The following is a 21,439-nucleotide window of genomic DNA, read 5'->3' as shown; positions in this document are numbered from 1 at the left end:
GCCCCGTTTTCATGGTGGGCAGACCGTCCCTATTAGCGTCCTGTCTAGCAGCCACATCCAATCGCTCCCGAAAGGCAGGGTGGCCCAGCCCCACGCTGGCCCCGGCCGAAGACCTGTGCTCGAAGCACACGTGTCTCTGGAGGGGTCCCAGACCCAGAGCCACAGTCTGGCCTTTCAAAGAAGGGCAGCCGGGGTTGGGCCGAACACCCAGTTGGATGTGCAGTGAGTTTTCGCGGAGGATTCTCCCAGGGTGCCCTCCAGGCCGTCCCACCTGGGCTCAAACTCTGATTCCACCTAATGGCATCCACCCCTAGATCTCCTGGAGAGGGGGCACCAGAGAGGAGGGGACGCCAGAGAGGGGGGACGCCAGAGGGGGAGGTGTCACTGCTTGGGGCCGGGGACCCAAGGCTGCTCCGGCGGCCCTCCAGGGAGCAAGGACAGTCCTACTTCCCGCCCCCCCCAGGAGGGGGCTGGCTTGCGCTCCTCACCCCAGGGGGCGATGGCTCGCGTGTGGGTGTAACTGTCCCCCTGTGGCCCGCGGCCAGACTCCGCGGGCCCTTCCTGTTTCCTGCCCCGGGGTCAGCGATAGGGGCCTCTGATTATACTTGGAAATAAAACCCGGCGTTTACATATTCATTGCTCCCTTCTCCCTCCCCCTGCGACCGCCGCGCAGCGACGAGGCCTGCACCAGCGGCCAGCTGGTCATCGCCAGCCGGGAGAGCCAGTACAAAGTGTTCCACTTCCACCACGGCGGCCTGGACAAGCTGTGCGACGTGTTTCAGCAGTGGAAATACTGCACCGAGACGCACCTCAAGGACCAGGTAGCCCAGAGGGCGACCGGAGGGCCCCGCCGTGGAGTCGCCCGGCTGCCGATACTCCCTCCGACGGGGGGGGGGAAGGGGGGGTGGGGAGGGTCCGGGACTTCCCCGCGCGGAGGCCTCGGAGGGGTGTGACCCGAGCCTGTCCGCGGTCGCTGGGCGGCTGAGAGGGCAGCAACTTTGGATTTGAAGCCTGTGCCCAGGGCTTCTTGTAAAGTCAGTGCTGTGCACTTGAAAAATCATGTTTTGACAAGGCTTCCTGCCATATTTTGCTCAATCTACATACAAATGTAATAAGAGCTCTTTAATTATCTGTTCAAGATACTGTATGTGCTTATTAGAAAGGGGCTGACTTTCAGATTCCCTTCCTTCCCACCGAGCCTCCTGCTGGCTTCCCTCATTACACTAGCGTGGCTTTTTTTTCCCCCTACATTGAACAACCTTTGATTTTTGAATTAAATGTCAGCCGCAGTTTTGCCCCGGATTCGTGACTGCCCGTGGAGACAACCTGACAGGCGGGCTCCCTGCTCGCGGAACAGCGGCCCCTTTGTCTGTGGCCAATCACATGTAATTTATTGCAGGCCCTCCCGGCAGAGGGAAGTTGGGCCGTACGAGGCATTAATTCCGTTTTTGCGGCCGGGGTCGCGGAGAGAGTGGGGGCGGCGGCGAGGGGGCCGCGGTCTCGGTCGGTCGGTGGGAGTGGGCCGGGGAGCCTGGGCGGCCGCGGGGGGACGAGGGGGGGGGGGAGGGATCGATGTTAAGACGAAGGTATTTTCATTTTAATTGCGGCTAATTACGCTCGCCGATGCGGGGTCTGCGTGCAGGGGAGAGCGCGCCCCCCTCCCTTCAGGAGAGAGGGGGGTGGGGGGGTGGGTGTTTGGCGTCCTGGGGAGGGCGGGCACCAGTGAGGTGCACATCGCCCCGAGGTGTCTTCCCGGCCAGCAGGTCGCCGCCGAAAAGACGTGCATACAGTTCTCCATCCGCCGCCCCAAGCTGCCCTCCTCGGAGACGCACCCCGAGGAGGGCGTGTACAAGAGGCTGGACGTGGCGGCCTGGCTGCACCACCTGAACGAGCTGGGCCAGGTGGAGGAGGAGTACAAACTGCGCAAGGTGAGCCAGCCCGCGGGGAGGGGGGAGGCGGGCGGCACCGCCGGGCCGCCTCCCCGGGGGGCCGAGGCGCGGCGCGAGCGGCTGTGTGAACGCGCCCATGTAGCAATCAAAGGGGCTGCGCTGAAAAGGAAACCCTCCGGAGCGGGTTTGGGGGACCCCGCGTCAGCCTGTATAGAAGAGCTCGCGGCGCAATGCGACGCTTCCAAAACCAGGATTAGGCCGCGACGTGAGAACGATACGTTCGTCGGAGCGCCACACCAGGGTGGGCATTGACATTGAAATGAGCCTGGTTGTCTCCTGTATGGGAATGGAGGGCCTCCACTCTCCCCTCCAAACATGTGCAAATTGCAGCGATGTGAATCAAGGCATCAGCTGTCAGGAAGGCCCCGCAAAGCCACCACAACACAAATCTCCGGGGATTTGGGGGTGCTTTGAGCGGCCCTGTTTGGGCCCCTCCCCAACTTTTGCCGCTTCCTGCAGGCCATTTTCTTCGGCGGCATTGATGTGTCAATCCGGGGGGAGGTCTGGCCTTTCCTGCTGCGGTATTACAGCCACGAGTCCACGTCGCAGGAGAGGGAGGCGCTGCGGGCGCAGAAGCGAAAGGAATACGCCGAGATCCAGCAGAAGAGGTAAGGGCCGCCCGCCCGCCCCGGCCGCCCAGGGGCATGTCAGCTGCAAAGGCAATTTGAGGCGCAATCCCGCATTGATAATACGTTCCGTGACCCAGAGTTTCTTTCGAAAATGGGTCCCAGGCACGGAGTGATAGGCTTGGATAAGTGCCGTCATTATCCGCAGCGCTGCTCTTTAGCTCTGTGTCAAGGTTTTAGAGTTCTTTTTCAACAGGCTTAACTAGGCACTGACATCCCGCCAGGAACGCTGGGGGGGGGGGGGGGGTTGGGGGAGGGCAGCCGGAGCCGGACTGGGGAGGTCTCTCTGGGTCTGGCTGACCCCAGGCTGTGTTGGGGACCCGTGGAAAGCCTCGGATATGCACACCCCCAAGTCAGTGGAGGGGGGGGAGGGGGCTGGAGGGTTTGCCAGCCGCAGCAGCAAGCAGCCCCCATCGAGAGCACCCAGCCCCCATCGGGAGCACGCAGCCCCCATCGGGAGCACCCAGCCCCCATCGGGAGCACGCAGCCCCCATCGGGAGCACCCAGCCCCCATCGGGAGCATGCAGCCCCATCAGAAACACCCATCCCCCATCAGGAGCACCCAGCCCCCATCGAGAGCACCCAGACCCCATCGGGAGCACCCAGCCCCCATCGGGAGCACCCACCCCCATTGGGAGCACCCAGCCCCCATCGGGAGCATGCAGCCCCATCAGAAACACCCATCCCCCATCAGGAGCACCCAGCCCCCATCGAGAGCACCCAGCCCCCATCGGGAGCACCCACCCCCATTGGGAGCACCCAGCCCCCATCGGGAGCATGCAGCCCCATCAGAAACACCCATCCCCCATCAGGAGCACCCAGCCCCCATCGAGAGCACCCAGCCCCCATCGGGAGCACCCACCCCCATTGGGAGCACCCAGCCCCCATCGGGAGCATGCAGCCCCATCAGAAACACCCATCCCCCATCAGGAGCACCCAGCCCCTATCGAGAGCACCCAGCCCCCATCGGGAGCACCCAGCCCCCATCGAGAGCACCCAGCCCCCATCGGGAGCACGCAGCCCCCATCGAGAGCACCCAGCCCCCATCGGGAGCACCCAGCCCCCATCGGGAGCACGCAGCCCCCATCGGGAGCACCCAGCCCCCATCGGGAGCACCCAGCCCCCATCGGGAGCACGCAGCCCCCATCGGGAGCACCCAGCCCCCATCGGGAGCATGCAGCCCCATCAGAAACACCCATCCCCCATCAGGAGCACCCAGCCCCCATAGGGAGCACCCAGCCCCCATCGGGAGCACACAGCCCCCATCGGGAATACCCAGCCCCCATCGGGAATACCCAGCTCCCATCGGGAGCACCCATCCCCCATCGGGAGCACCCATCCCCCATCGGGAGCACGCAGCCCCCATCGGGAGCACTCAGCCCCCATCGGAAACACCCACCCCCATTGGGAGCACACAGCCCCCATCAGGAGCACCCGTCCCCCCATCGGGAGCACCCATCCCCCATCGGGAGCACCCAGCCCCCATTGGAAGCACCCAGCCTGCATCAGAAACACCCATTCCCCCATCGGAAACACCCACCCCCATTGGGAGCACCCAGCCCCCATCGGGAGCATGCAGCCCCATCAGAAACACCCATCCCCCATCAGGAGCACCCAGCCCCCATCAGAAACACACAGCTCCCATCAGGAGCACCCAGCCCCCATCAGACACACCCAGCCCCCATAGGGAGCACCCAGCCCCCATCAGAAACACCCAGCCCCCATCGGGAGCATGCAGCCCCATCAGAAACACCCAGCCCCCATCAGGAGCACACAGCCCCCATCGGGAGCACCCAGCCCCCATCAGGAATACCCAGCCCCCATCAGGAGCACCCATCCCCCATCGGGAGCACCCACCCCCATCAGGAGCACGCAGCCCCCAAGGGAATACCCAGCTCCCATCAGGAGCACCCATCCCCCATCGGGAGCACACAGCCCCTATTGGGAGCACTCAGCCCCCATCAGAAACACCCACCCCCATTGGGAGCACGCAGCCCCTATCGAGAGCACCCATCCCCCATCGGGAGCACCCAGCCCCCATCAGAAATACCCACCCCCATTGGGAGCACGCAGCCCCTATCGAGATCACCCATCCCCCATCGGAAACACCCAGCCCCCATCGGGAGTACACAGCCCCCATTGAGAGCACCCAGCCCTCATCGAGAGCACCTAGTCCCCATTGGGAGCATGCACTCCCCATCTGAAACACCCATCCCCCATCGGGAGCACCCAGCCCCCGTCAGAAACACCCATCCCCCATCGGGAGCACACAGCCCCCATCAGGAGCACCCAGCCCCCATCAGAAACACCCATCCTCCATAGGGAGCACTCAGCCCCCATCAGAAACACCCAGCCCCCATCGGGAGCACCCAGCCCCCATCAGAAACACCCAGCCCCCATCGAGAGCAGGGGTTGGGAGGGGCAGGCCCTGCCAGGAGTGTGTGCTGCTCCTCAGCCCCGGGCGGGTGCCCTGCTCTGTGCCAGGCTCTCCATGACCCCTGAAGAGCACAGAGCGTTCTGGCGCAATGTGCAGTTCACTGTGGACAAGGATGTGGTCCGGACAGATCGGAGCAACCAGTTCTTCCGGGGGGAGGACAATCCGAACGTGGAGAGCATGAGGTACGCGCCTCCCCCGGCCAGTGTGGTTCCTTCCCGAGGGGAGGAGAGCCCCTCCCCACTTCACCGCCTCGTCTGCCTCTCTGGGAGTGTCACCTTACCCCACGGGGCCTCCTCGGCCATCGGCCGTCCGTCTGTCCGGGAAGTCAAGGAACGGCAGCAGTAGCGTGTAGCCTCTGCTCGGCTTGGGGGCTTTCTCCCAGGTTCGTACAATCAACACCCCAAAAGCAGAGGGACATTAGCCACTGTAGGCTGCGTCAGTCAACATCACGTGGCCACGGCGTCCCCGGGAAGCCCTGTAGGCCCCTCCCCGGGTACCAGCAAGGCCGCGCACTCCCCGGGGCATCCACCAAGCCTGCCTTTGCTTGGTTCACACTAAGCCCGGGGGGAGCCTTCCCCTGGTGGTCCTCCAGCCCATAAAGCCACACAGAGCCCGAGGCTGGCATCTTTGACCTTACGCTGCTGCCTGGCAAATAATTGCACAAAATTAGCAGCCCATAAAAATGTCCCTGCCAGCCCACCCTTTGTCACAGGCAGGCACTGGGAAGAATATCGGACCCACACTCCTCCCCTGGGGATCTGGCCTATAGGCCACTCCATTGCCTTAGAGTCTGAAGACAGTCCCCAGAGCGGCCTTCTTTGCTCTGCGATCGAAGCGAAGGGGGGGATCCCTGGCAGCCCCGGGTCCTTCCACCCTGGGTGACATGCCACCGAGGGTGCGGCAAGGGCGGGCTGCACTGACCGCTCTACACTGTGTCGCCAGGAGGATCCTACTGAACTACGCGGTCTACAACCCCGCCATCGGCTACTCCCAGGGCATGTCAGACCTGGTGGCGCCCATCCTGGCCGAGGTCCTGGATGAATCAGACACCTTCTGGTGCTTTGTGGGTTTGATGCAGAACACGATCTTCGTCAGCTCTCCTCGGGACGAGGATATGGAAAAACAGCTGGTGAGGCTTGGGGCCGAGGGTCACAGTGTGCTGGGAGAGAGCACACCTCCCGCCGGGTCTCCGTGGCCACACGTGGCGTGGCTGCTGTGGGTCAGGAAGCAGAAAAGCCAGGGTGGGCATTGCCTACGGGGCCTGGGGGCTTAGCCCCGGCCGGCTCCCTGGGAGGAACACACGCCATTCGGAGTCCCGCGATGCTGGCTGCCACCCCCACCCCATGCCCCCTGCAGGCTGGGCTGTGCATCGAGGCCCCTCCCCTGGTGGCCTCCCGCCTCCCTGCAGGTGGCATCCCAGCCCAGGCTCCCTGGTGGAGTGAGGAAAGGGAGGCCCATCACACCTGGCCCTGTGCTTCACAGAATGGGTCCTCGGGTGCATCCGGGCTGCTCCCTACACAGTCCGAAGCCGGCAGGACGCCTGAGTGGGCAGGAATGGGAGGCTCCTGAGGCCCCCTGGGCAGTCGCCACACCCCATCCGAGGCAGCAGGCCTACCCTGCGGCACCCAGCCAGCTCGCCCCCTCCTCCTGCCCCGCCCCCCACCCTGCACAGACCAGGCAGCTGTGTGTTCCAGTCACCCGCCGAGTGCCGGGTGGAGGGCACCGGGATGTGGTCTCAGCTCCCCTGTCCCAGAGACAGCCCCGGCCTAGGAGCTGGCGGAGATGGGAAGTGATGCAGGCAGATCAGGCCGACCCTGCAGCACTCGGGACCTGCCCAGACTCGGCTGAGCACAGGTTCGGGCACTGACACCGGGCGGCCGGTCTTGTGGGACCGGATATGTCCCGTACGATGAGGGAGGAGCTGAGCGGAGCGGCTCGAATGCCAGGGCCAAGGACTGGCTGAATGGGAGCAGGGCACAGCTGGGGACCCGCAGACGGGTGGGGGGAGGGGGATCAGGATCCGGGAGGCAGGGCTGGGAGGGTGAGGGGTGCCTGGGTTGGGGGGGTGGGGACGTCCGGCTGGGAGGGGCAGGCCGCATTGTCGGTCTTGACCCTGTGGCGGGCCGGAGCGTGCAGAAACTGGCCGGTCAGCAGCAGCCCCTACGAGGGCCAGGACCACCCCAGCGGCCGTCTTGAGTGGGATGGTGGGCTGCTGGCATGGGAGGGGCCTGTGAGCCACGGAGCCCTGCCCCAGGTCCCCCTACCCCCGCTGCCCTCTCTCTGCATCGGCTCTGTGATGTCAGGTTTCCACGGCACCTGGGTTGACAATTACGGGGTCTGACACGATTCGCCCCAGACGGGCTCACGCAGCACATGGCCCCGTGACTCATTATCTGCCGGAGATGATTTTCTGATGGCGCTGAAGTCAGCCTCCATGTTGTCCCACGTCACCGGGTGGTGACCTCAAGCGCAGGAATCTGGGGTTCAGAAACGCCCCCTCCCTGCTCCAAGTCAGCTCTGGAAGATGATGGGTCTCGGAGGGGGAGGTGGTTGGGCTGGCGGGGGGCGGGGCGCACACATCATCTGCTCGCCTTCCGGGGAGGAGGGGTGTCAGAAACAGTCCCCGTGTGGCCCCTCCCGCCGCAGCCGGGCACCTTGCTCTGCCTGGCGCTGCCAGGGCCACGCCCCCAAGTGACCGGAAGTCTGGGATAAACTAGCCGATTCCAGCAGCAGATTAAAGTGAGCGGGTGCAGACACGGGCCGCCGTCGGAAGCCCGGCGCTCGGCGTGCGTGCTGCCTGGGTGGGGGGCCGGAGGAAGGGCCCCCGCGGGAGCGGGCGCCTGGCGTGGAGCCCGAGGCCTCACGGGTCCCGGCCTCGCCCCCAGCTCTACCTGCGGGAGCTGCTGCGACTGACCCACCTGCGCTTCTATCAACACCTGGTGTCGCTGGGCGAGGACGGCCTACAGATGCTCTTTTGCCACCGCTGGCTGCTGCTGTGTTTCAAGCGCGAGTTCCCCGAGGCCGAGGCCCTGCGGATCTGGGAGGCCTGCTGGGCCCACTACCAGGTGAGCCAGCGCGGGCGCCGGTCAGCGTCCGCACCCCGCAAAGAGGGCGGGGGCCCGCGCGCCGGCTGGAGGGCCCCCTCCTCTGCGGCGCCTGCCCCCGTAACCCACTCGTCAGCCCCGCGCTCGCAGCTGCCGGCTGGCCCCGTGGGGCTGGCTTCAGACCTGCAGCTCGCCTCCCCGAACTGAGATAGACGCGACTGCCCGCTCGCTGGGCTCATTACCACCTTCTGGGGCCGAGCTCCCTGCTGCCACAGCCACTCAGCGTGAGGGACGGCGTCACAGGGCGAGCAGGCCCCCTGCAGCCCAGGACGCCTGTGCCCACCTGCCAGGCCCCCGGGCCCGCCCCGCCTTCCTTCCTCGCTCAGGACGGCTCCGGGAGAGAGCCCGAGACCCTGCGTCCCCAGCAGCCCCTCTGAAGGCCCCACCGTCCCTCTGCACATTTTCACTGTTATCAGCACCTCTTCTGCAAAGCCCCCGAGAGCCTGTGGCCATCACAGGGCATTAACGCCCAAATTAGCAACAAGCCGGCGACGTTAAAGGATGTGCAAGTCTCTTGGAATCCATCAGCCTGTAAAAAAAAAAAAATAGTATTGACGCTTCCGGGAGGTGGCCGGGATCCCTTCTGGAGGAGCCGGCTCTGTTCTCAATGGCAGCCGGGCCGCTCCTGTCACACAGGCCTTGCAGGTACGTGGGAGCCCCACCGGCCCGCAGACACGTGCCCCAGCGTGCCCCGGCCTTCCTGATGTTGCTGGAGGAGCATGTCTGGGGGCAGCGAGTCCAGAGACACACGGCTGGTGCCCCAGGCCGTCTATGTAGTCGCCCACCCGTGCCCTCCGCCCGCTCTCGCGCCCCCGCCCGGGTCTGACTGCTGCCCGCCTGGAGCGGCGTGCTTGGCGGGTACGTTCGGGGCGAACTCTCTGCGTTCATCAAGGGAACCACTGGCACGGAGGGTCCAAGATGCTGGATCACGTCGTTTTTGTAAACCGTGTCCGCTTGGCAAGGCTTCATCGTGTGCTTTCCCAGCAGCGAATTGGCCGCCCTCGTGACGTCACGTTTAGGCTGACGTCACGAGTGAACTCGAGTGTCGCCCAACAGCCACAGCCACTTTGCAGGGTGATTTTCATCGCTGTGCTCTGGCTACACCCCGAGTTGCACAAAATCTCGTGAAAACCACGGGAGAAGCCCACGTGGACCTCTCTGGTGGCTGCCACCTTGCCTGAAGTTCACTAAACAAGTTTAGGTCCACGTTGGCCTACTGTCTTGATGACATTGGCCCCGGGGGCGTGGAGGTGGTCCCATAATGGTAGTGGGGGTGTGCTTGTCAAGAGTGAGTGCCACGGTGGGGGGAGGCTCCTTTGAAGCGACCCCTGAGAGAGAAAGGCTGTATTCTATCCATTTTCTATTAGCGTGGGGCAAGGGGGCTAGGCTGCCCCAGGCCTTGTCCTGGGAATGAACTTAGCTCTGTCCTGCTGCCCGGTCCTATTTAGGACATGCCTCGCCTCGTCCTCCCGACCTTTCCCTCTCAGAGGAGCTGGACACCCCCTTCCTGGAACTCCGCTGTCTCCCACCCCAGCCGGAGTTCACATAGCTGCAGAAGGAACGTTCTGAGACCAAGCGAGTCCATTCCGGATTAGTTCAAAGGCAGGGGCCAGGCAGCCTGGGGGACGGTCTGTCCGGAGCAGGCCGGGCGCTGGCTGTTAGCTCTGCCGGAATTGTGGGCTCCGCCCGGCCCAGTCTAGCTGTTCCGTCTGGCTGGCGGGTCGACGCTGGGAGACTAAACACGGGCTTCCTGGTGCTGCTTCCTCTTCCTCTGCCCTTGGGATCGAGGTGGAGTCAAAGGCGGGGGCGCTCTCAAAGCGTCCGGGCGGGAGAGCACACAGAATGCACCCCAGTCAAGTGCAACCCCCCGGGTGCCGGCTTCCTGCCGCGTGCCTGGCGTTGCCGGGCAGTGGTGGGAGGCGGTCTCCAAGGAGGACAGCAGGATCCTCGGAGGAGTCCTTGCAGAGTCCGCGAAAGACAGCAGGATCATCGTAGCACTCCACGGGGGCCGTCAGGAAGCTGTGGTGCTCCTCTCCGTTAGGATCTTCTCGATTTCTTAGCAAGAAACTTAGGGGTCATCTCTGGGGCAGAAGTTGGGATGTTCAGCCTGGAGGCAGGAAGACACCAGTGGGTGGCCGCCAGAAACTTCTTTCTTGCCGGCGTGCCCCACTGCCCACCGGAGTGTATTCTGACGCAGCCTGAGAAACGCACCTTTGTGAATAGACCGGAATGAGCCCAGGCCAGACTTCAGAGGGAGCGCGTTCTTTGCCTCCTGTGACCGAGTGCATCCAGAGGGCTCCCCACAAACACAGCAGCAGCCTGCGGGGAGCGCGCGCCCCATCCCCTTGTCCCGTCACTGCAGCCCTTGGGTGTGGCGCTGACACTGGCCCATGTACAGGTGGGGAAACTGAGGACAAAAGAGGCTTGCGGCTTGCCCGGGGCCACGTGAACCCAGACAGCCTCGTGCCACGCCTCTGCACTCAGCCTCCCCCTGGGGCCTTAGCTGAACCCTACTCTCCTCCCCCTCAGACGGATTACTTCCACCTTTTCATCTGCGTGGCCATCGTGGCCATTTACGGGGATGACGTCATTGAGCAGCAGCTGGCCACCGACCAGATGCTCCTGCACTTTGGAAACCTGGCCATGCACATGAACGGGGAGCTGGTTCTCAGGAAGGTGAGCGTGTGCTTGCCCCCCCACGTGGCCCCACCCAGCAGGCTTGCGAAGCCCCGCCCATGCACCAAGCCCCGACTCTCACTCAGCATCCCCCCCCAACACAGGCCAGGACTGCTCGCAAAGGCCCCGCCCCCACATGCAGGGCCCCGCCCCCCACAAGCTCCACCCCCCTCGAATTCAGCCCTAACGGCACACACTCCCGTATGGGGGTCCCCGGGGGCTCTCCCCGCCAAGGCCCCGCCCACCCGTCAACCCTGAACCCCACTCAGCCCCCCTGGAATACAGACCCCGCCCCTACGAGCTCCCTGGGGCTCTCACTGCCAAGGCCCCGCCCCCCCAATGAAGGCCCTGCCCCGAAGCGCTGGTTGGAGTGCGGTGCTCCCTGCCAAGGCCCCGCCCCCATAGGCAGAGCCCCGCCCCCCACGCCGACTCCCTCCACTCAGCCCCCACCCCGAAGGAAGGCCCCGCCCCCACGCGTCCTTGGGGGTGCTCCCTGCCAAGGCTGGAGGCCCGGCTGGGCTGCACCGGGCTGGCCCTCAGGCCCGGATACCAGAGCCTGCCCCTCGCTGCGTGGACTGAACAGATTCCCGGGGTTGATAGACGGGGTCCGCCCTTTGGGGCACCTCACTCACGGACTCACCGCCCAGAGCCAGGATGCGGAGAAGGCGGCTTTGGGAGGGGGGGGGACGAAGGGGGAAGACGGTGAGTTTGCCACCCCCCACTTCCCAGCTCCTGCTGGCGATGCTGGTTGTGTGAGCTTGGCAGCGGCCCTCAAAGGCAGCAAGGAGGGACCCGGGGGTCGGCGCCGCAGCCACAGGGGAGACAGACCCTGTTGAGGCTGCACGGGGCAGCCGTGGGGCGGACGGGGCCCCCGGGCACCACGGTTGGGGGCTGAGTCAGAGGGGTCGCCCTGTCCCCGCTCCCCCCTTCAGGTGAAGGCCCTCCAGGAGCCTCCTTGCCCCCCGGCGGCAGCCCCGCCCACTGCGTGTCGTCGTGTCCTCTCTCCGCAGGCCAGGAGTCTGCTGCACCAGTTCCGCCTCCTGCCCCGCATCCCCTGCAGCCTGCACGACCTGTGTAAGACGTGCGGGACCGGCATGTGGGACAGCGGCTACATACCCGCCGTGGAGTGCACGGGCCACCACCCCGGCTGGGAGAGCTGCCCCTATGGGGGCACGGTGGAGACGCCTTCGCCCAGGCCCCCCAGAGAAGGCAAGAAGGGCCCCAAGATGCCTCGGGACGGCTTCGGTTTCCGCAGATAGGTCGGACTGCCTGCGCCCGCAGGTCCTGGGCACGTGGGAGGGGGTGGGGATGGGCCGGTGGAAACACGAGGAAGAGACTTGTGGCAACAGGAAGGGGACCTTTTCGTGTTAATGACATCAGCAGAGCCTCGAAGTGACAGAAGTTAAGCCCCGCCAGCTCCCCGGAGAAGAGTCACCTCCCAAAGCAGTGGGACCAGAGCACACGGCGGTTCCCCCTGCCGATGCAGGCGGGCTGGGTCTCCGTCTGCCCCAGGGGCTCCCCCGGCACCATCAGTGACCAGCGACAGTGCCGGTCGATGAGGAAGGACCAGAAGGCCTGTTCGGCCAGCAGCACAGGGAATGCAGAACAGAACGGGGGCCCAGCCCGGCCCGAGACATCCCTGCACGCTGGACACACGTCGTCATCGGGCCCCATTTTCTGAGCAGGCCAGTCTTGCTTTGCACAGCTTCACGGCTTATAGGAAGATGTCTGCAAAAACGAACCAAAACAAAAAACAAAAGCCCAGTGATTTCAGAGCAGAGAGATGTGGGAGGGGTGGAGGGTGTGAGAAGCTCGGGTCTTTGTGTCCGTGTAAACGTTTTATACTCCTGGTATGCCTCGGAAACAGCCCGAGCTGTCGGGAGCTGTTGGACTCGCCTCCCGTAGTGGGGGCGGCTCTACGTGAGCATCATTGACATTGTCTAAGGTCCACCTCACCGAACACAGCGAGCAGCCGGGGGCCGTGTGTGCAGGCAGGATGGACAACGTCTGAGGGGAGTGGTGGTGCATTACGTAACCAACCAAGACAAAGGCACCCGAAAGAACTAGAAAGATTCCCGCGTGCCCCCGGGCCTGCCCACAGCCTGGGCCTTCCGTAAGTCAGCTTCGCAGGTGGTCGGGCGCGGCAGTGGACCGCAGGAATGTAGCCGGCACTCAGGACGCCGTCGCCCCTGCCGGGGTCTAGCGGTGGACGGGGGAGGGTATGGCAGAGTTCCCAGCCAGCCGAAGAGCATCCATCCAGCCGTTGGCACAAGGAGGCCGCTTCTTGAACCGTTGGGATCGTGGAGGCGGGAACCCTCCCGCACACCCTCGAAGGGGTCATCATGGAGACACAGCCCCAACTAAGGCTTCCTCCCGCTCTCAGCTCTCCTCCCTGGAGAGCAAACAATGCTGCTGGGGCCACGTGAAAAAGATGTGTATCCACAGAAGAGAGGAAGTTGCCGGCCCCCTCCCTCAAAACTTCTCGGTCCCCCGTGAGCCCAAGTCCTCTCGCAGGCAAGGCGGCCAACACTGGCATCTCCAAGTTCCCAGGGCTCCTGTCCCAGAGCCTTCTGGGGAGACCCTCCTGGAGCCCCCACCCCGGCCCGCAGATCCTGGGGTGCTGGCTGTTTCAGCCCGGCAGCAGGGTCCAGGCTGGATGGGGGCGGACTTCTCACCTGCTCTGCCTCTGGGAAGAGGGGGGTGCCTTTCTGTGCTGGCCCCCGGTCTGCTTTGGAAAAGGCTTCAGCTAAGCAGGCGCTGTACCGATCCTGCCGTAGAAACCACATCCACACAAACAGGAGCATCCGTTATCCGTCGCCACGGCGGTGCTGCGTAACAAATGAGCCCCAAGCCTGGCGGTCTCACATGCGGCCTGAGGGTCAGCGGTTTACACTGGGCGCTTCTGGTCTTGGCTGGGTGTGCTTGGGATGGTGACACCCAGGTGGACAGGTCACACCTGGCACTGCGCCATGTCTCTCGAATCCCCCACCGCCCCCTGCGAGCTAGCCCCGCTCGAGGCAAAAGTACAGAAGCAGAAATGCACAGGCGCCTTCCCCAGCCTTGGGGTAGGCCACACCTGCTGTCATCCCATTGCCGGAGCAAGTCACATGGCCGGAGTCAGCACCCAGGGGTGGGGAGCCGGACCCTCCCCTTTAGCAAGAGGAGCCGCGCAGGGACGGCCAGGGGCTGGGAATTCAGAGGGTGACAAACCATACAGTCTGCCACCACCTTCAGGAAGTCTTGGGTCCAAGTGACCCTGTTTGGGAGCCCTCCTGTCAGGGGCATGGCTTCCCCTGTAAAGGCAGGAGATGCCCAAGGGGAAAGAGCATGCTTCTAGGCTCACCGTCTAGCAGGATAGCATCCGTGCATTTTACTGAGATACCTTGTGCCTTTGGGCTGCTGTGTATGTGTGTGCGTGCGTGTACGTGTGTGTGTGTGTGTGGTGGGGGGGGGGTGTCCAGGGAATCCCTCACTTTGGAGGGTCCTGGCTGCAAAGCATTCGTGCTGCATCTCCCGGCTCCCGCAGCTCCCCAAGACCCCTTCCAAGTGCCGCCCTCCCTCGCCGCCCCCGCCTCACACCCCCGTGCGCCGCGCCGGGCCCGGTGAGACCTTCGCCTCTCAGAGCAGCCGGTCTCAGAAGCCGGAGACCTGGATGTGTGGGCTCCTGGAGGGCAGGCTGCGCTGGAGGGCTGGGAAGGGCCTCGCAGGGCTCCCTTAATCTGGATGCAATTAGAGGAAACCAGCCAAAAACCCCGCGGCAGCTGTTGCCCCGGGATTATTCCCAGCCAGCAAAAAGCATTAGGGTGATAATTCCGTCATTAGACTTCTAGCCTTCCCACCTCCAAAACGTGCAAATATGGGATAATCAGCCCGGCACGGCCATCCTCCGTGATGTCGCTTATTTAACCCATTTTTTTAAATGACACTTAATGTTATTGGCTGGTGTGCGTGCGCGCGCATACTTAATTTCCCCACCGCTAACGGCTGTGCTGACGCGACGCGACGTTGTCGGGGCCCCTGGGAAGAGAGGGAGCCTCTGATGCGCGTGTGCTGGCATGGAAGGCGTGGCCGGGGCAGCAGGGCAGGGGCTCGCCAGCCCCAGGGAAGAAGGGACGGCAGGGGGGTGGGGGTGGGGGACGCCCAGGCTGGTGCGGTTGAGGCCTGGTTAGGTGCAGAGAACAGTGTGCTGTTCCAGAAGGCTCCGACCCAAGTCCCAGCCAGGAAGACTCGAGCTCACGAGTTCTGGGAATTGGTGTCCCTGAGCCGGTCGGTGTGGGGGGAACAGACGGCATGGGGAGGGGCCCCCCCGACCACCTGCTCAGGGGAGGGGGCCGTGCGGTCCAGGAGGGGTGGCCCGGCTCCATGGGCGGCCTCAGTCTGGGTGCCATCAGCAGCACATTGTCCTGATGGGCCGCGTGTCACGCAGCACGGAGGTTTTCAAGTCCAGGACCTAAAGCGCGTGTCCTTCTGAGTCTGTCCACGAGAGCCCTTCCGGAAGCCCCATGTGGGGTGGGCGGCCAGACAGGAGGAAGCTTCTGGTCCCGAAACGGACGCTTCTCCCGGGCTAAGTGGTGGTGGCTGGCAGATACTGGGGACCGCCGTGGTGGAGGTGATGCTCTGTGGGTTTTGCCTCGTTTTCTGTGAGGTGCCTCTGAGCTCTCTTGGCCCTTCCTTGTTTGGGAGAAGTCGCTTGGAGCGTGGCTGTCCTCAAGGTGATGGGAACCTGCTCGTGACACTGCCCTGCCCCTGCGGAAGCCTCGATCCTCCGCCTGGCCTCTCCTCCCCTGCAGAGAGGCTGCGGGGTGTCAGGGACCCCTGGGTTCACCCGGCAAAGAGAAGGAAGCCTCTTCCAGTCTGTGTGCCCTGAGTGGGAGGAAGGGAATGGCGTTCGCCCAGGAAGAACCACTCGTGCAGGGGCACGGACTGGGCCAGAGGAGGTGGCCTACGGCCCAGGGAGGGACCTGCCACATCCCCAGAGACTCGAGGGAACCAGACAGCCCAGGATCCGATTAGCCCTGTGTGTCTAAGCCAGGCGACGAGGCTGTCCCTCGGAGTGAAAACATTGTGTCGGGACATTCCTAGCTCAGAGGGACTTGCCAGTTCACTTCCTCCAAAGTCGTGAAGCCTGAGGCCACGGCTTCCCGTAGGGGGTGAGCGGTGTTGCCCCTCTGAACCTCAGTTTCCCCATCTGTAGAATGGGGATGATGGCACCCCCCCAACCCGCCTCGCCGCTGGCCTCGGGGCCTCTCCATGTAAAAGCTGTGCTAAGGTGGTCTGCCAAGCCCCAGGGGCCTCACCCGCTACTCAGGGAAGAGACCACTGACCCTGGCCTTCAGCAGCCTTGCCCAAGAGCCACAACACATCCCCCACTCCAGAGCTCTGCCTGCTTTGGGAGTCAGCAAACCCCAAACCTCTCATATGCCCACCTTGCTGCGTGTACCCGGCCGACGGGAAACCTCTCTGTGCCTCTTCTGTAAAATTCACCCCACTCCTGCCCCCAAGACAAATCAGCCATGAACCATAACCTCAGCGACCCTGCAAGAAGCCTGTCTGTGTGGGCGTGCAAGGCTCTTCAGCGGGGATGTGGTACGTGGAGGTGAGGTCTCACCCCCTCCGCTGGGAACCCCCCCTCGCTGGGACTCTGGCCTCCTGGGTCAGAGCTGTGGGACCAGGGGAGGGGCGTCCCTGGGCCTCCAGGGAGCAGGGCAGAGGGACACACAGCCGGTGGGCATCTGGCCCTCTAGACACATCTCGCTGAATCTCTAGGAGGGAAGATAACGTTTCAGACGCAAAGAGAGATCAAGCCACCTGGCCGTCTCCTCTCCGGCATCTCTCGTTGGCGGGCAGGGGTCTGCTGTTTAAGGGAAAACCTGGTGAAATATCCATCCTTTCCAACAGATTACTGTTGTCCATGGTGAGCAATTCTTTGTGTTTTGTTTTGTTCTGTCTTGTTTGTAAATACGATCACCTGCCAGCCCAGCCCTGCCCCAGGCGCGGGACTGGTCACCGTGACCCCCGGGGTCGCCATGGCCCCAACAGTGCTTCCGGCTCTCATGGATTCCCCTGCAAAGTAAATAAAATCATATTGACGACAAATGTAGGCCGTGTGGCACCTCCGGAAGGTCCGCTGGGGTTCACCGGGCAGAATCGTGGCAGGTTCTGGCACTGGGCAAAGAGGGCCTGCACGGAACAGCAAGGAAGGCCAGCAGATGCTTCTGGGCCATTCCGTGATGGGGGAGGGGAGGGGACGAACAGAGGGGAGTGGGGGCAGGAGGGCGGGGGGCAAGGGCGGTCCCGCCTCCGTCTTGGGGGGGGTCCGTGGGAGCCGACGAAAGGAAAGGCCGGGGAAGGCCTGGGAACCCCCACAGCTGGGTGCCCCGAGACCGGCCCCAGTGCCTCGAAGCACACACGGTGTTTTATTGACACTCAGCTGCCAGGGCTCCAATTTCAGGAAAACCTGGAGTCTTCATCTGAGAGCTTTTTAAAGGAGGCCAACAAGGTGAATTTGACCTTGTTGTGGAGGGCAGGGGCCGGGGGGGGGGGGGGGGCGTTGAAAGGAGAATTCAGGCATCAGCTTCTCTCACCGCCAGCCCCGCCGAGCCCCTCGGAGCCCCGCTGCAGGGCGAGGCCCTCGGGGCCGCGGGAGGGGGGCTGGGGGCTGTTCCTGGCTCTCCTGGAGCACGGTGCTGGGGCGATGGGCTCCCCTGCCCCGGCGGCGGTGCCTCTGCATTTCGAGCTGGTTTTCCGCTGTTTTGTGTGTGTGCCTACCAGGGGCGCAGGGAGGGCGAGAGTAAAGCTCCTGACCGTCTACACCGCTGGGCGTCTCGTGTGTGCAGGGTCCGTCTCACCCTCCACCAGCTGGCCTCGGCTGAGACCTCTGACAGCCTCCTGAGCCCTTCTCTGCATGCCAGGGGGTGCCCCTGCCTGAGGCTGGCCTGAGGCTGGCAGGTGCCACGGGCCCAGGAGGGGCAGAGACACAGGTGGTGGCACTCATGGCTGGTGGCTCCGCTTAGAGAAACCTTTGTCCTCTCGGCAGATGGGGGTGCTGCTTCCCCAGCCCCAGCCCAGGATCTGAAGCCCGGGGATGGCCAAGTGCAGGCAGAGATGGGGCTGGGAGCCCAGGGGCAGCTCGTCCTCAGGGAGGGATGGTCCCACCCCTGCAGCTCAGCCCTGCAGGGGATGCGGCCCGCCAGGAACCCCCACCTTGGGGCGAGGACTGTACCCGGCCCCACCCGGAAGGGCCTTTCAAACCAGCTGGGCGGCTGGCTCCCTGGGTCTGGGCCAACCAGGATGCACACAGCAGGATGTTTGCGCTGCTCTCGTCCTCCCCTAAATGACAGCCTTGTAGTCACGGCCACAGGGACATGCCACCAGGTGAGCCCAATTCTTCAGGGGGCGGCCCCAGAAGGGCCCAGCCCTCGGTCTTCCTGCCGTCCTGGGGGCCCCGTCTGCTGCCGAACGGACAGGCCGTCTGCGCCCCTCAGTGTTTCCACCTCTGCTGGCGACGAGAGGGGTGACACAAGGGGCCTTGTATCACTTCAAAGCAAGGGAGCGTCCTGTCGGGAGGCCCAGTGTCCTTGCCCTGTGGACCTGCTCCAGGGTTGGGGTTTCTGGGACAGGCATGCAATCACCCCCCAAGGCCTCCGGTGAGCCGAGCTGGGCCCCTCACAGGTGCACGCCCCTGGGGCCCACGGGGCAGACCTGAAACACCCTGAGTCTGAGCGGCCTCCCTGCCCCCCCACGCCACCCCCCCCTCCCCGGCTGTGACACTCCAGAGCTGAGTCCCTTTCCTCCGTCAGGTTGAATCCCGCCAGGAGCCCCGTGGACCCAGTTCAAGTTCAGTTGTTACTGGTGTCTCTCCTTCCCTGCCCACCCACCTGAGGACGTTTGGAGAGCAGGGACGGGAGGGGTCTCGTGCCGGATAAGCAGGGGGCTTTCTACTCCCGGCCCTTGGCCGCGTCGCCCTATGTCCCAGCCTGTGAGGCCTGGCTCCGCTCTGCGGCCGAGGCACCGGAGCCGGCACCCTGATGCCTCTGCCCCCATCCCGTCCCAGGGAGGGGAAGCCTCCAGACCGGTGTCCCCTCCACACACGGAGCAGGAGACACGCCCCCCCCCCCCCTGCCAGCCTCACCTCTGGGAGCACTGGCCTTCAGGATGGACGCCCCCCCAGGCTGGCCACAGGCCTTTCCCACCGCCCAGCATAAAACTGGCGGTGAAGGGGCCACAGGCTTGTGAGGAAAAGTGCAGGGAGGACAGAGCACGGTTGTCCTTATGCGTCATCGACCGCACGAGTGACCTCGACACTGAAGGGCGTGCATGTGAGCCTCGCCTGTGGGCACATGTCCCCAAGCCTATCCACCTCCTCACAGCCCCGTGGGGGGGCCCAGGCCTGCCCCGCCAGGCTCCTACCCTCTGCAGACCCGAGGACACCCCCCGGTGGCCTCGGGGGCCACACTGAGGTTTGGCACTGGGACAGCCCGGAAGCCCGCTCTTCGTCCGCTCCCTCCCCCACCCTCCCCCCTGCGTCACAGGAGAGAGCCCAGATCTCTGGGCTCCGGGGGCGTGTTCTGTAATTTAGACAGAGTGGCTTGAAAATAGGCCAGTCTCCGTGCATGATGATACAACTGCTGTGACGGGTCAGATGCCGCCTGCCTCTTTCATCAGCGATTTGACACTGAACAAAAGAGGGCACTTTATACCTTGAATCGTTGCAGAGAATGCCTTAATGATTTTCTAAGTCGATATTTGGATGCTGGATTTAGGACGCTGCAGCAGAGGTAGAGGGCCGTGGTCTGGGCACAGCAGCCCCTTAGGGGGGCAGAAGCAGGTTCCACCCCCCTCCCCCCGCAAGTAATATGAGCAACAAAGTGGAACCCTTCACCAAGGACCAGACGTGAAGTTTACTGATGGAGTTCGTGGATTCCTCGCGGTGACAAAGCACAACAGAAAAAGACACTGAGGGTCCTAGTGGCTCCAAGTTAATGATGAGTGAGCAATGGTCTGGCAGCTTTAAATCCAACAGCAGGGGCGCCTGAGTGGTTCAGCCGGTTAAGCGTCTGACTCTTGGTTTCTGCTCGGGTCACGATCTCATGGTTCGTGGGTTCGAGCCCCGAGTCCAGGCTCTGTGCTGACAGTGTGGAGCCTGCTTGGGATTCTGTCTCTCCTCCTGTCTCTCTGCCCTTTCCTGCTCGTGTTCTCTGTCTCAAAATAAATAAACTTAAAAAATAATAATAATTAAAATCTAACAGCAAAGCACAGGAGTGAGCACGGGCCGGGAAATCCTGGGGCGGGGGGGTCAGAGCTTTGGACCAGGCTCACTGGAGAACTGTGGTCAGTGTCTGGGCACCAGCTACAGGGAGACAGGTAGAAAATCCAGAGAGAGATACCCCAAGTGACCTCTCCAGACCTCAAAAGGTCAAAGGAGAGCGCCCTGTTCAAAGTAAAGGCTGCAGGATAATAGATGTTCTCACGGGTGTATGAATTAGCGAAGTGAATGCCTGTTAGCTGTTCTGCACTCTTCCGGGCAAAGGCGTTAGGGGTCACGAGAGGTGCTACCAAGGGGCCGGGCATCAGGAGAGCCCCTCCGGAGTGGCTGACCCCTTGGTGCCCCTTCCCCCCCATGCAGGAGAAGAGATTGCGGGGCGGGTGAGAGATGGGGTTACCTGCGATGACACCCCTCCGCCCCACCCCCACCCCCCACGGTGGGGCAGTTTCCAGGCATCTGACCCACCTCTGTTCTGCCCACCTAGGAAAACAAACACCAGTGACCCCAGGCCTCTGGGCAGGTGCCCCCTGGGAGAATCCCACCCACCTACCCGAATAGCAGGGTGGGTTCCACTTTCAGAGCCCGTGCATCCCCTCCATTTTCTGATAAATCCCCAGGTTCTGTGAGATGATTAACTAATTAATTTATACATATATATTTAATTTTTTTAATGTTTCTTTATTTTTGAGAGAGAGAGAGAGAGAGAGAGGGTACGAGCAGGGGAGGGACAGAGAGAGAGGGAGACACAGAATCGGAAGCAGGCTCCACACTCAGCACGGAGACCCAAGGCTTGATCCCACATCCCTGCGATCATGACCTGAGCAGAAATCAAGTGTGCACTCAGGTGACTGAGCCACCCAGGTGCCCCTGAAACGATTAACTTAGATGGAACATTCCCCCTGCTTCTTGGCCTTACGGCTCAGCTGGGTCGCGTGACCGCCTGACCCAGGCAGACATACAGGAGTGAACCTGCAGGTCACAGAGCTGGCCAGCCTGGAGCAGGGTGGCGGGGAGGGGGTGGGAGGTGTCCCGGCCGGAGGTCTGTCCGGGGGAGGCAGACTTTGCGTTGCAAGCGGTTGAGACCGAGAAACGAGCTCCTTCTGCATTTGGTCCGGGATGCTCACGTCGCTGCTACAGACGGGACTGGGGCCTTTCAGGGGTGAGACCCCCAGGCCGGCCTCAGGTTAGTGCAGATAGAAAGAGGCCCCCCTCCCGGGGGGTATCTTCAGGTGCCTGCGGGCAGGACGGCTCAGCGAGGCCGGACTGGGTCCCCCTCACTTCTTGGTGGCAGCTTCCCTCTCCCCTCCCCGAGCCCCGAGCCTCCCCCATGAGGGATTCCGCGGATTTAAGAACCTCACCAGTAGGATCACTGGGCCAGACTG

The 21,439-nt window shown here is 63.5% G+C and overlaps 1 protein-coding gene across 3 annotated transcripts in view; it reads left to right on the top strand.

Annotated features, from left to right (window-relative positions):
• Positions 1-17,011, top strand: part of TBC1D16 (TBC1 domain family member 16) — a 78,065-nt gene extending 61,054 nt beyond the window's left edge. For 2 of the 3 annotated variants that reach the window (XM_047832858.1, XM_047832859.1), the window contains exons 5-12: positions 674-821; positions 1,761-1,928; positions 2,409-2,557; positions 5,060-5,194; positions 5,955-6,141; positions 7,898-8,077; positions 10,646-10,792; positions 11,803-17,011. In XM_047832858.1, coding sequence (XP_047688814.1) covers positions 674-821; positions 1,761-1,928; positions 2,409-2,557; positions 5,060-5,194; positions 5,955-6,141; positions 7,898-8,077; positions 10,646-10,792; positions 11,803-12,051 — 1,363 coding nt within the window. In that variant the 3' untranslated portion in view covers positions 12,052-17,011. The remainder of the gene's footprint in view (positions 1-673; positions 822-1,760; positions 1,929-2,408; positions 2,558-5,059; positions 5,195-5,954; positions 6,142-7,897; positions 8,078-10,645; positions 10,793-11,802) is intronic. The other variant, XM_047832860.1, reaches the window with a different exon arrangement.
• The last annotated feature ends 4,428 nt before the right edge of the window (positions 17,012-21,439 follow it).

This window comes from Prionailurus viverrinus, chromosome E1 (genome assembly GCF_022837055.1).
Source record: "Prionailurus viverrinus isolate Anna chromosome E1, UM_Priviv_1.0, whole genome shotgun sequence".
Taxonomy (NCBI): domain Eukaryota; kingdom Metazoa; phylum Chordata; class Mammalia; order Carnivora; family Felidae; genus Prionailurus; species Prionailurus viverrinus.
This window is presented reverse-complemented; position numbering and strand designations above follow the sequence as displayed.